The 15006-nt window shown below is 38.8% G+C and overlaps 1 protein-coding gene across 1 annotated transcript in view; it reads right to left on the reverse strand.

Annotated features, from left to right (window-relative positions):
• The window catches only part of ncam1a (neural cell adhesion molecule 1a), a 947827-nt gene that overhangs the window by 300206 nt on the left and 632615 nt on the right, over window positions 1–15006 (reverse strand). The window contains 3 exon segments of the mRNA XM_034177824.1: window positions 1936–2079; window positions 2539–2748; window positions 10716–10790. Coding sequence (XP_034033715.1) covers window positions 1936–2079; window positions 2539–2748; window positions 10716–10790 — 429 coding nt within the window.

The following is a 15006-nucleotide window of genomic DNA, read 5'->3' on the forward strand; positions in this document are numbered from 1 at the left end:
CAAAGTGAGATCTTGCATGGAATCCCAGACCGAGGGAGATTGACAGTCATCTTGTGTTTGTTCCACTTTCTAATAAATAATCATAACAGTTGTTGTCTTCTACCAAGCTGCTTGCCTGTTGTCCTGTAGTCCATCCCAGCCTTGTGTAGGTCTACAGTTTTATCCCTGGTGTCCTTAGACAGCTCTTTGGTCTTGGCTATGGTGGACAGGTTGGAGTGTGATTATTGAGTGTGTGAACAGGTGTCTTTTATACAGGTAACAAGTTCAAACAGGTGCAAATAATACAGGTAAAGAGTGCAGAATAACAAGGCTTCTTGTAGAAAAATTAACAGGTCTGTGTGAGCCAGAATTCTTGCTGGTTGGTAGGTGTTCAAATACTTATTTGCAGCAGTAACACACAAACATATTATTAAAAAAATCATACATTGTGATTTCTGGATTTTTTTTTTTTTTTTTTTTTTTTTTTTATTATGTCTCTCACAGTGGACATGCACCTAAGATGAAAATTTCAGACCCCTCCATGATTTCTAAGTGGGAGAACTTGCAAAACCACAGGGTGTTCAAATACTTATTTTCCTCACTGTATACACACACACACACACACACACACACACACACACACACACACACACACACACACACACACACACACACACACATATATGTCCAATAAAGGGCATATATATATATATATATATATATATATATATATATATATATATATATATATATATATATATATGTATATATGTATGTATATATATATAGTAGTGTTCAGAATAATAGTAGTGCTATGTGACTAAAAAATTAATCCAGGTTTTGAGTATATTTCTTATTGTTACATGGGAAACAAGGTACCAGTAGATTCAGTACATCCCATTTTCCTCAGGCTTTCAAAAAGAAAAGCATGTTCAACAGGTGCTGACTTCATCCTTAAATAGGGGACACCTGATTCACACCTGTTTGTTCCACAAAATTGACGAACTCACTGACTGAATGCCACACTACTATTATTGTGAACACCCCCTTTTCTACTTTTTTTTTTACTAATAGACAATTTCATAGACTTAAGAGTGTGCATATCATGAATGCTTGGTCTTGTTGGATTTGTGAGAATCTACTGGTACCTTGTTTCCCATGTAACAATAAGAAATATACTCAAAACCTGGATTAATCTTTTTAGTCACATAGCACTACTATTATTCTGAACACTACTGTATATATATATATATATATATATATATGCATGCATGACTAACTACCTGAAAAACAAATTTATTTTTATGTACAATCTCTCAGCTGAATTTAGTAGCCAGTCCGCTCTGTGTATGCCTGATCCCGTTGGACCTCACAAGCGAAGCAGAGTGGGTCCTGGCTTGTACTTGGATGGGACACTTCTTAGGAAGACCAGGGGCTGTGTCTGTTTCTCCAGGTAAAACTGGAGTTGTCAGGATGGGCATTTTGTTTAAAATTGTAGGTTCTGTGTTGGATACACTGTGGCAACCCTGAGCAAATGGGGGCATCTGAAAGACAGATCTCAGCTGAATTTGATTATTACACTGAATTTCACATTTTATTCTTGAAAACAAGGCACTTGGGGTTTTTTTCTAGCAGGCATTTATACCTTCAGAATAACTTTCCCTCTATTTGTACAAACAAAATTCCAATGTATCCTCAACCATTATTTTCTACAGCCAATACTCAGTTCACACTTGGCTAAGAAAAAATAAGTAAATTCCATGTTCATGTGTTCTTTTATGATGGAAAAATCTCATGCACACCTGAAAATGCATGGTATTATAGATGGAGTGCATGACAAACAGTGTAGCAAATGGATTGAAAAGCAAAACTTGAGAGACTGCCGGCAGAAATAAGGTGAATGTGCAGAGACAGGATAGAGGCGAAAATGGTCATTGTGTATCTGGATGGACTCACCATCTTTGGCAGCTTGGATCTTGGAGCCCTTGTGCCTCCAGATGATGGTGGGGGGTGGTGAACTCACCACATTACAGACGATGTCAACATCATCGCCCTCATTGAATTCTTGTGTGGTGGGTGCATTCTCAAACGTGATCTTTTCTGAAGAGAGATGTGATGAAATTAGTCACAGTAGATGTCATATAGATCCCCAGAGCAGGAGTATTCTCTAAAAAGTCTGCAATCATAGAGTGAAGCACTGTGGAGCTTTTTAATGATATAATATATTAGTTGGTCATTCTTAACAGTAATGATTGCTGCTGCTTGTCCTTGTGTCACTGTCTGTGGTAACCATGAATGGAATACATCAAGGGCAAATGCTAACATCCAGTGCCGAAAAATGACCTCAGCACCTTCATGTTGGACTATGCTGAGAGAAACACACCACATCACTAAAATGTCACAACTGATGTTCAATCAGAATGAAGTGATACTCCTTCTCTTATTCGCCCTCAGTAAACACTCAAATGACCCCAAAATCACTCTAGTGGTTCCCAGTGTTCTTCCAAAGAGACCTAATACCAAAGACAAAAAAAAGTGCCAAAATGAGGTAGCACTTACGGAAGATCTTCACTTGGACTGTTGCTTGGGCCTCCTTGTCACCGCTCTTGGCCACGCACTTGTAGATGCCGGCACTGTCCACATTTGCGTGGTAGATGGTGAGAGACAGTGTGGCTTCATCGTTGCGACTCACAAATATATCTTGTCTGTTGGGGAGGATCTTCTCACCACTGGGGGCATACCAATCTATGTCTTTGGCATCTCCTGTCACTGAAAAATACAAGACAAAGAATGAAGAGAACTCAAAAGGGATGCCCACATTAGCACTGTAATATAGAAATGCACGTATGGTGTACTTGAAGATTATATTTCATAATGATCATTCCAGGTGCTTGTCACATTTTTGTTTTATCTGGTTGGGAACATTTTTAAACTTCTGTTATACATGTTAAATTATATTTTAATTGTTATTGCACTTTTTCTTTCTGTTTAGCATTTTGGTTGTTTATGGGCTAATAACCAACATTTTATTAATGTTTGTTGTTGTGGTACTCAGAGTGGCTGGCCACCCGATTGAGCTGGGTCCTCTAGTGTTGGAACCTGAACTTGTGACGCATCGGAGGGCAACTGTCATGATTTGTTGCAACATAAATATAATGAAATTTAATTGAAATAGAATTATATACTGAAGATTGAACTGACTGATGAGTATTATGTATAGAAATATTACAAAAGGGTTTTACTGTCATAGCTGAAAGGAGAACAGCAGGTAAGACAGAATTCCACTTATCAGGATATATAGTGCATCCAGAAAGTATTCATAGTACTGTACTTTTTCCACATTTTATGTTACTGCCTTATTCCAAAATGGAGTCAGTTCATTTTTCCCCTCAAAATTCTACTAACAACACCCCATAATGACAACATGAAAAAAGTTTTAGTTTTTTTTTCAAATTTAGTAAAAAAACAAACAAACAAACAACAACAACAAAAAAAAAAAACTAAGAAATCACCTCAGTACTTTGTTGATGCACCTTTGGCAGCAATTACAGCCTCAAGTCTTCTTGAATATGATGCCACAAGCTTGGTGCACCTATCTTTGGGCAGTTTGGCCCATTTCTCTTTGTAGCACCTCTCAGGCTCCATCGGGCTGATGGGGAGTGACGGTGCACAGCCATTTTCAGATCTCTCCAGAGATGTTCAATCTGATTCAGGTCTGGGCTCTGGCTGGACCACTCAAGGACATTCACAGAGTTGTTCTGAAGAAATTCCTTTGATATCTTGGCTGTGTGCATTGTCCTACTGAAAGATGAACTGTAGCCCCAGTCTGAAATCAAGAGCACTCTGGAGCAGGTTTTCATCCAGGATGTCTCTGTACAATGCTGCATTAATCTTTCCATCAATCCTGACTACAACCCCTGGCAAAAATTATGGAATCACCGGCATCGGAGGATGTTCATTCAGTTGTTTAATTTTGTAGAAAAAAAGCAGATCACAGACATGACACAAAACTAAAGTCATTTCAAATGGCAACTTTCTGGCTTTAAGAAACACTATAAGAAATCAGGAAAAAAAATTGTGGCAGTCAGTAATGGTTACTTTTTTAGACCAAGCAGAGGGAAAATATGGAATCACTCAATTCTGAGGAAAAAATTATGGAATCATGAAAAACAAAAGAACGCTCCAACACATCACTAGTATTTTGTTGCACCACCTCTGGCTTTTATAACAGCTTGCAGTCTCTGAGGCATGGACTTAATGAGTGACAAACAGTACTCTTCATCAATCTGGCTCCAACTTTGTCTGATTGCTGTTGCCAGATCAGCTTTGCAGGTTGGAGCCTTGTCATGGACCATTTTCTTCAACTTCCACCAAAGATTTTCAATTGGAGTAAGATCCGGACTATTTGCAGGCCATGACATTGACCCTATGTGTCTTTTTGCAAGGGTTTCACAGTTTTTGCTCTATGGCAAGATGCATTATCATCTTGAAAAATGATTTCATCATCCCCAAACATCCTTTCAATTGATGGGATAAGAAAAGTGTCCAAAATATCAACATAAACTTGTGCATTTATTGATGATGTAATGACAGCCATCTCCCCAGTGCCTTTACCTGACATGCAGCAGTCATCTTTATAAATCTCATTGGAACGGCACCAAACAAAAGTTCCAGCATCATCACCTTGCCCAATTCATCACAAGACTCATCACTGAATATGACTTTCTTCCAGTCATCCACAGTCCACGATTGCTTTTCCTTAACCCATTGTAACCTTGTTTTTTTCTGTTTAAGTGTTAATGATGGCTTTCGTTTAGCTTTTGTGTATGAAAATCCCATTTCCTTTAGGTGGATTCTTACAGTTTGGTCACAGACGGTGACTCCAGTTTCCTCCCATTCGTTCCTCATTTGTTTTGTTGTGCATTTTCGATTTTTGAGACATATTGCTTTAAGTTTTCTGTCTTGACGCTTTGATGTCTTTCTTGGTCTACCAGTATGTTTGCCTTTAACAACCTTCCCATGTTGTTTGTATTTGGTCGAGAGTTTAGACACAGCTGACTGTGAACAACCAACATATTTTGCAACATTGCGTGATGATTTACCCTCTTTTAAGAGTTTGATAATCCTCTCCTTTGTTTCAATTGACATCTCTCGTGTTGGAGCCATGATTCATGTCAGTCCACTTGGTGCAACAGCTCTCCAAGGTGTGACCACTCCTTTTTAGATGCAGACTAACGAGCAGATCTGATCTGATGCAGGTGTTAGTTTTGGGGATGAAAATTTACAGGGTGATTCTGCTTGGTCTAAAAAAGTAACCGTTACTGACTGCCACAATTTTTTTTTCTTGATTTCTTATAGTGTTTCTTAAAGCCAGAAAGTTGCCATTTGAAATGACTTTAGTTTTGTGTCATGTCTGTGATCTGCTTTTTTCTACAAAATTAAACAACTGAATGAACATCCTCCGAGGCCGGTGATTCCATAATTATTGCCAGGGGTTGTAGTCTTCCAGTTCCTGCCGCTGAAAAATATCCCCACAGCATGATGCTGCCACCACCATGCTTCACTGTAGGGATGGTGCCTGGTTTTCTCCAAACATGATGCCTGGCATTCATGCAGAGAGTTCAATCTTTGTCTCATCAGACCAGATAATTTTGTTTCTCATTGTCTCAGAGGCCATCAGGTGCCTTTTGCCAAACTCAAGGCAGGCTGCCATGTGCCTTTTACTAAGGAGTGGTTTCCATCCGGCCAATCTGCCACACAGGCCTGACTGGTGGATTGCTGTAGAGATGGTTATCCTTCTTGAAGGTTCTCCTCTCTCCACAAAGGATTGCTGGAGCTCTGACAGAGTGACCATCGGGTTCTTGTTCACGTCCTTGATTAAGGCCCTTCTCCCCCGATCCATCAGTTTAGACGGGCGGCCAGATCCAGGAAGAGGTCTGGTTGAGCTGAACCTGTTCCATTTACAGATGATGGAGGGCACTGTGATCATTGGGACCTTCAAATCAGCAGAACTATCTTTGTACCCTTCCCCAGATTTGTGCCTAGATCCAATCCTGTGTCAGAGGTCTACAGACAATTCCTTTGATTTCATGCTTGTTTTGTGCTCTGACATGCACTGTCAACTGCGGGACCTTATATGTAGACAGGTGTGTGTCTTTCCAAATTATGTCCAATCAATTGAATTTACTCCAGGTGTACTCATCTCAAGAATGATCAGTGGAAACAGGAGGCACCTCAACTCAATTCTGAGCTTCATGGCAAAGGCTGTGAATACTTACGTACGTGTGATTTCTTAGTTTTTCATTTTAAAAAATCAAAAAACAAAATCAAAACAAAAAAACAAAAAATAACCTTTTTTTTCACATTGTGGGGTATTGTGTGTTGAATTCTGAGGAAAAAAATTAATTTCATCCATTTTGGAAAAAGGCTCTAACATAATAAAATGTGGAAAAAAGTGAAGCGCTGTGAATACTTTCCAGATGCACGGTATGATGTGACTGTTTAAATATTAAAAAGCATGGAAGATATTCAAAAATGTGCAAAATAAAGCACAGAGACACTTAATATTCCAAATTACAGAATATGTATGGAATATTTAACTCAGCCACATGGGGTGTGCAGCCAATCCATTCTGAGTGCCAGTCCCAAGCCCAGACAAATGAGAAGGGTAGAAGAAGGCAGGGCATTCACCATAAATTTTGGAAAATCTCACCCACATGGGGTGTGCAGCCACTACATTCTGAGTGCCAGACCCAAGCCCAGATAAATGAGTAGGATTAAAAAATGTCACAGAAAAAAGCAGGTCAGAAATCGAATTTCCACAGTGGATCAGTCGGGGCCCAGGTTAACAATGACTGCCACCTGTGTCATTGCCCAACAGGGAGGCAGTGGAAATTGGGCTACTGCTGCGTGAAGAAGAAACGTGTCCAGGCACAGATGGAAAGGAGGAAAACAAGAAGGGTGGAATTGAGTTTCGGGGCTTTAAATGTTGCAAGTATGATTGGTGAAGGAAGACAGCTGGCTGAGATGATGGAGAGAAGAAAGATAAACATATTCTGTGTACAAGAAATCAAGTGGAAAGGAAGTAAGACTAGGAACATCAGAGGTGGTTTCAAGTTGCTGTATCATGGTGTGGATGGGAGGAGAAATGGTGTTGGGGTCATTTTAAAGGAGATGAAGAAAGTAAACAAGCATATAAAGAGATGCAGCATAAGATGAAAAGAGAAGTGGGAAAAACTAAGGAGAAGGCATATCGTGAGCTCCACAAGAAGTTAAACATTAAGGCCTGGTTCACACGGCAGGATAAATAGGCTGATGTCGGACCCGATCTTCCCCTTCCGACAATCTTAAGGATGCCCCGACAATCGTGATGACACTAAAGATAATCTTATCAGATATTCCTGCCGTGTGTGGTGTGTTAAGAGCACTCTGATCTGCTCGGAAGGACGTCAGGGGCACTCTGATCATAAATTGGAGATGTTCAACATGTTGGATTGTCTTGGCCCGATATCCCAGCGTGTCTTGTGTCCTCTGACCACAAACGAGCACACAGCCTGCTGAATATGACGTGCAGCCAATCAGAAAGCGATGTGACGGATGTACAGAGTGGAAAATAAAATCAAAACAGCTGTTCTGACTTATTAGAAAGTCCGGTGGTCGCACTGTCTCCACTCCTTTTAAATGAACGCCTTTATTTTTTATTTTTATATTGTTTGTTTCCTCTGTTGTAAATAGTCCACAACGTATCTCCGTTTGTTTACTCTGAAGTCAAGTTTAATCTCAAGATTTTGCGAGATTTCCTGTCTGAGCTGGGAATGGTCGTGTGTGAAATCTGTTCATGTGTGGTGTTGTTGTCCTTACCACGTGGCTGAACACCACACCCTGTATGACCAAAACTGTTAGATCTTTTTTGTTTTATCTCCACGTGTGTGGTCTCTCAGCTTTTGCAAACCCAAAGATAATTTTAAAATCCTGTCGTGTGAACCAGGCTTAAGGAAAGAGACAAGGACTTGTACCAATTGGCCCGACAAAGGGAACAAGCTGGAAAGAACCTGCAGCAGGTTAGGATGATAAAGGATGCAGATGGTAATGTGCTAACAACCAAGGATCATATATTGAAGAGGTGGAGGGAATATTTTGAGGAGCTGACAAATGAAGAAATGATGAGTCATTCATTTCTATTATTTCTAATTTATATGATAAACATTGCCCTTTGGTATCAAATGTTGAAAATAAGCATAATGTTGACAAACCGTGGATTACTAAGGGACTGCAAAATGCATGTAAAAAGAAAAAAATTCTGTACAAGCAATTCTTAAAACTAAGAACATTTGATGCTGAGAAAAGATATAAGACATATAAAAATAAGCTAACTAATATTATGCGATCTTGCAAAAAGGCAGTATTATAGTGATTTATTGGAAAAAATAAAACAACCATTAAGGGTACTTGGAATATTTTAAATGAAGTCATAAATAAAAGAAAAGGTGTTAAAGAATATCCTGCCCTTTCTTACACAAGTACTGGTACAGTTGTTAAGGAAAATAAAGCTATAGCAGATAATTTTAATTACTTTGTAAATGTGGGTAAAAATTTAGCTGATTCGATTGTGTCTTCTGGACTGCGTTCTTTCGATTACTGTAAAACAATTAATAAAATTCAGGATTCAATGTTCATTAAAGAAACTGATGAATATGAAATAACTGATATTGTTCGTAACTTCAAGGGGAAAAGATCAATTGATAGTGATAGTTCTGATATGTCTTTGATTAAAAATATTATTGACATCTGGAACAACTGTCACGACAACTATGATGTTTGCAGATGACATTGTGATCTGTAGTGAGAGTAGAGAGCAGGTTGAAATTACCCTACAGATGTGGAGACATGCTCTGGAGTTTAGAGGAATGAAAATCAATTAGTGCAAGACTGAGTGCATGTGTGTGAATGATATGGAGCCTGGTGGAATAGTGCTGTTACAAGGAGTAGAGGTGGGTAAGGTAGATGAGTTAAAATACTTGGGGTCAACTATCCAAAGTAATGGAGTGTGTGGTAGAGGTGAAGAAGAGAGTGCAGACAGGTTGGAACGGGTGGATTTAAGATGCCGTTGGAAAAAAAAAATTACACTGCATTTAAAAGCTCAAGTACAGACAAGAACTGCAAATAAGCAAGTGTTATAACCGCTGTAAAACAGATCGTTTAATTCTTTGTCATGGAATTATGTATTATTTTTAACTAATTTGAGAGGTCTTGCGGCTTATGCTCTGGTACAATTTACATACAGAAAAATCAAGTGTTGGTAATTAATAATTATATATTTTTATATATTATTTTGGGCTTTCCCTGGAAAAAAAGCACTAAACAAAAAGAAAGAATAAATGAATAAAACTGACATTTAAAGAATAAATGTGACTTATACTCTGAATAATATAGATATTTTTAAATTGCATGGTCCCTATTAAAATATTTGACATAAATGAATTAAATAAACAAACCTGAAAAATCAAATGAAGAAATAAAAACTTTTGTATTATAATTTCTATTTATCTCGTAAGACTTTTGTCTATAGAAACATTTTCACAAAATAAAAAAAATAAAAAAATGAAGCAATTTTCCAGATCATTCTAATAAAGAGGAAAGCAATTAGCTGAAACATACTGTATTATTGTCTCTTAATGAAGACAAAGGGACCCTAATTGCACCAGGGCAGATTTTCTTTTCATCTTTTCAAAGAGAAAAATGTTTCAACAGAACCTACATTATTTTACAAGAAGAAAAAAAGAAGAAGCCCAAATTACTCAGAATAAGAAGGAAATGAGAAAAGTCCAGGGTCGATATTTCACATGCAGACAAATAACAGACTTCATTTTCTGAGTATTTTCTCACAGCTGGTCTCCTGCTGTCAGAGATGATTGGGCACCATTTGGCCAGTTGTATAGCATCTGATTTCATTCATCTACAGCTGTCAGACGCAGCAACCTAACAAACACACCGTGTACAGCTGTTAGCTCGCCAAAACAATCCACCAGCTTCCTGATGACTGGAGCTCAGTCCAGACAAATGACATATCATCTTTACTTATTTGTCATTTGTGCATGTGTGTGCATGTGTATGAGATGTAAGGACAAGAACATTTTGCATGATTATGTCAGTGTGTGTGAGAGTCAATGAGGACGGATCCCCAGTGGAGCCACAGTGACTCTGTGCTGAATAGCTCAGAGGTTGATCTCCTTTCAGGTGAGGTGGGGAAGGTGACTTGGTTGAGGTCCAGAGGCACACACACACATATACACACACACATATATGTATATATATATATATATATATATATATATATGGAGAGAGAGAGAGAGAGAGAGAAAACTTTTTTCCTGCATTCTAAGGCAATCTGGGAAGTTCCATAACTGACTGTCATCATCATTTTCCTATTAAAAATCGTTTATTTTAAACACTGGAAATCTTCTAATTCATCAAACAATAGCATTCATCAATCAGCCTTGACTTATAATTTCCAAATTTTATAACATCCTTGGTCAGCAGCTTGGGAAAAGGAGGTGGGTAACCCCCACGACTCCCCCTCTAGAGTCGCCACTGCAAGCAGATTTTTGTGCTCCACCCCCTCGCCCTTCGCCCCGTTTATGTTTTATCTTTCAATCAGAATCACTCGATTTGTTACATTATGGATTGTCATGTGACTGTTGAACCAACATGATATATGGTGCTGAGCTCTGACTTACCTTCACAAAGGAAGAATTTGGACTCTCCCACACTGATCTCGCCTTGTGTCGGGGTGATCTGCACCTGGATGGCAGCTGGGTGCAGAAGGAGAGAAAGAACAAAATATGCATTAGTCTCTGGCTGTACTGAGGCATGTGACAGTGCTGCACAAAGGCCTCTAAATCAAATTGCTTTGCCTGCTCCAAAGAACTGACATTTTTCGGATATACCCTCCATGAATTAAATTCAGAGATGATATTTTGTAGCTCGCTGGGCTACAACATCTCCATGAGCAGATGTGTAAGACGTGTGTAGTATTTCCTTTCAGAGCCTGGTGAACTGTCAGGTTTTGTTTGTTTTTTTTCTCCCTGAGCAGTGCCACTGATAATTATGTAAGTTTGACTCTTCCCTTCTTCCCCTCCTATTTTTAGGAGTTGCAAATATACCACTGTTGTGTACACTGCATATTTCAGGTTTTGACGAATATATCATGATGGCTGGCGGTTAGTAGTGCTGCATCACCGTGAGAAGACTGTGGGATCGCTTCCCATCTGGTGCTTTCTGTGTGGAGTTTGCATATTCTCCCTGTGTTTGCATGGTCTGCCTCTGGGTTCTTTGGCATCTTCCCATTTCCAAAAAGCCAGGAGGAAAGTAATATCACCAGAAACAGACTTGTTGCGTGTTTGAAGCAATGTGTGTTTCGAAACTCATCCCGTATTTCCTTCATTAAAAGCCTGGGCATTTATTTTTTCCAAACCATGCACAGACTGGGAGCCTAAACAAGGCAGGCTTTTATTTAAGGCTGGTGATCATTCACATAATGCTGCTTGTTGCCTGCACTGTCATATGGTGTTGCACACATTTCACACGTCCCTGGGTGTGACAACCAAAGACAACTGCTTCAGATCTGTCATGTAGCATCTATGCAGACATTCTCAATGGTAAGAAAGCAACGTGGTGCTCAATCAAAACCCTGCCAGTGCCCCCACCTGCTGTCATTCCTCTGCAGTTGACACCCTGGCATGCCATTTCATGTTAGGATTTTAAGGTACCACTCCACAGCGAACTTGGAAAAATTGAATTGTAAACGGCACCTACCTTGCTGTTTTGGATTTTTTTTTTTTTTTCGGCAAATGCAATAGCTTGCAGATTTGTCTCAATGGGGTACGAACTGTACTTCCTTTTCCTAACATCACTAGGACACAGAGTCACTTCCTCGGCAGTCAAATAATCTGTATATTGTGTGTCAGCACATATGCTGGAGCAGGAGGCCGCCATTTGAACACTTGTCAAGTACCCACATATTGACCTCTGACTGCGTACCCAGGCAATCAGCCAGGGAGAACAAGACCAACGCTTATTTAAGGCAGGTGTGTAATCAAGGAAATATGGTGTGTGTGTGTGTGTGTGTGTATGTAAGATGTATTGTGACACCCTAATACACACACACACACACACACACACATATATATATATATATATATATATATATATATATGTGTGTGTGTGTGTGTGTGTGTGTGTGTGTGTGTGTGTGTGTGTGTGTGTGTATTAGGGTGTCACAATACATCTTTTTGAACCGTACAGTACACACACAACACAGTATGATCATACACATGTGCGTATTTGTTTCCAAATGTCACTGATGGGTTTTTTTGATACCGTCATAACCTAACTGAGACATATATTCACATCATTTAGGAGAGGATAACGCAACTGTTCTAGACTAATATGACCCCAATGAACAACTTGGGATATATGCCAAAAATCTCTCTCCGGGTCGAACAGCCTGAAATTGACCAAGGTACTCAGTATGTTCAAAATGACCAGTACATGTTTATAAGAGTGTAAAATGTCTAATTTTGATATTCTGAGATAAAACCGTGAGAAAACATGAGGTCAAACGACCAACATGTAGTCCAGAATTGCCACAGTAACATCAACTTTCTGGGCTATTGGCTGTTGGGAAATTTCACTGATAATCTTTAAATCATTTAAGATCTCTAGCTACTGCTGTCTGCTAAAGAAACAAGTTTTGTTTTGTATTTTTCATTTTAAATCAGTATTCCATTGATAAAAGTATGACTGAAAACAAAATTTCATTATATTTGGCAAATGTTCGTTTTCTTTCGATGTAGTTGATCCACTTATTTTAGCCATTTTGTCTTTAAAACATCAAAATAACACTTTTACTCTTTTCTATGACCTAAACATGTGCTGGTCATTCTGAACATATTGAGTACCTTGGAAAATCTGTAGCTGCTGCAGTTTAGAAAATACAGGGAGTCCTGTGACAACGTGATCTGGACAGAAGACCAGATCCTGGACTAAGACAATGGGTCAGTCTGGAGTAGCATAAAATTTCACTACACATACAGGTATTTAAATATTGAAGACAGTAAGATGGGCCATTTTATTCATGAAGTGAGCTCACAAAATGTGGTGAAAAAGTTTGAGCTAAGCCTGGAAAAGGATCCGTTAAATTTGAAGGCAGGTCGTGAGTCATTATTTCATAATGATATTCAGAAAATGGGAACGCGTGTCAGCTTTTCACATTCACATTATTCATATATTTGATACTGGAAGGTGCAATGCAAACAGCACCTGCACCAAACCATTTTGTATCTCCCAGCGCCTCATTATCCTATAGCTTTTTTTTATGTTAGTGTGGTTATCTGGGAATGTGGAAAACGTTAATGCCAGTAGAACTGAGTGGAACAGCTGCCTCTGCAGAGTCCATGAAAACCTGAGATGGCAGCACTGCAGCGGGTTTTGCATTCCATATGTAAGAAGCTGGTGTAATCTGTCGATAATGAGCCTGTGGTCCAGTCGAACGCTGTCTCATGTCAAATCCTGCGTGCAGCTGTTAGCTCAGGACAGCGCCAACTGCTCACAGAGAAGTTATTGGTGGATTATAAAAGTATGAATAAAAATCAACACATGAGGCTAAAAACAGAGCAAGATATTGAAAATAAAAATCTCCCACTGGGCCAGTAGCCCAAGCAGGGGACCTTCCAACTGTTAACATGTGTCTGGAGCTGGAACCCAACAAGTACTCAGTGGGTTTCATGGATTTTTGGGATATTCAGACCAATTCGTGCTGTGTTATGTTCTGTGCATCTAGCATGGCTTTTATGTCAGTAATCTGAGTGAGTGTGTCAGTGAGTGTATCCACAATATTTTCAGATACAACAACTCAGAAACTAAGAATGCCAGCATCTTGGATATTTACTGGGTCACATGTTGATATGTAAAAGATGATGTAATTACCTTTTGATCAATATAGGTATTGGGTAACCTGTTCAAATATTGACTGACTGATTTCAAGAGCATCTATCACTAATCAAATCAGATCAGCTGCCAACGACACAATGTCCATCTTACTTAATCATACTCAATTAGAAAGGCGAAAGGGTGCCAAAATCCATTCTCCCATCCATGTCGTGCCACATGGGCAAAGGATCAAGTAGAGGATTTGGGGTGAAATATGGTAGGGACCTGGTGTGGCCGCTACAGTAACAATGAAGGCCCAACAGGAGCCCTGAATACAAGATGGCTAATGAAGCTGACAAGAACTCCTCAATGGTGGCTTGGGCGGAGAAGGTGATGACTTATAACACAATGGCTGTGAAAGCAGATGAAGGCTGCAACAGGTTCTCAGACCCTAATCGTCTAGGATTTCCCAGCCATCGGACCAGGCTATGGATCTGTCAAGGACCAGGGCCTGGTTTCATTAAGCAGTCTAATCTTGTTTAGTTGAATAAACTCATTTTGTTGAGAAATTTTTTGATGTTAGTCATTGAACAAAGCGCTTAGTTGGCTAAAGTTTCCCATTACCCGGCTAAAGTTTTTTAGCCTGGTACAGAGGAGGCTAATTTTCTTTTAGTCAACAAAACGTCAGTGTCTTACCTCCAAAATAGCAACTATAACGTTAGTTAGTTAGTTTATTAAGATCCCCATTAGCCACTGAAAATCAGTAGCTATTCTTCCTGGGGTCCTTTAAAATTCACTACATTCATTTTTCAATACATACACATACACACACGCACACACACACACACTCCTTAATTATGAAAGTCCATTGTTAACTCTAAACTCATGAATTTCCACTTCTATTAAAATCAAATCTAAATAACGTAACATACAAGAAAAAGTACAGCTCATTTGAAAAATGTATATGTAAATATAAATAAATAAATAAATATATATATATATATATATATATATATATATATATATATATATATATATATATATATATATATATATATATATACATACATACACATAAACATTATAATCATAATTAGA

Source organism: Thalassophryne amazonica, chromosome 9, assembly GCF_902500255.1.
Source record: "Thalassophryne amazonica chromosome 9, fThaAma1.1, whole genome shotgun sequence".
Taxonomy (NCBI): domain Eukaryota; kingdom Metazoa; phylum Chordata; class Actinopteri; order Batrachoidiformes; family Batrachoididae; genus Thalassophryne; species Thalassophryne amazonica.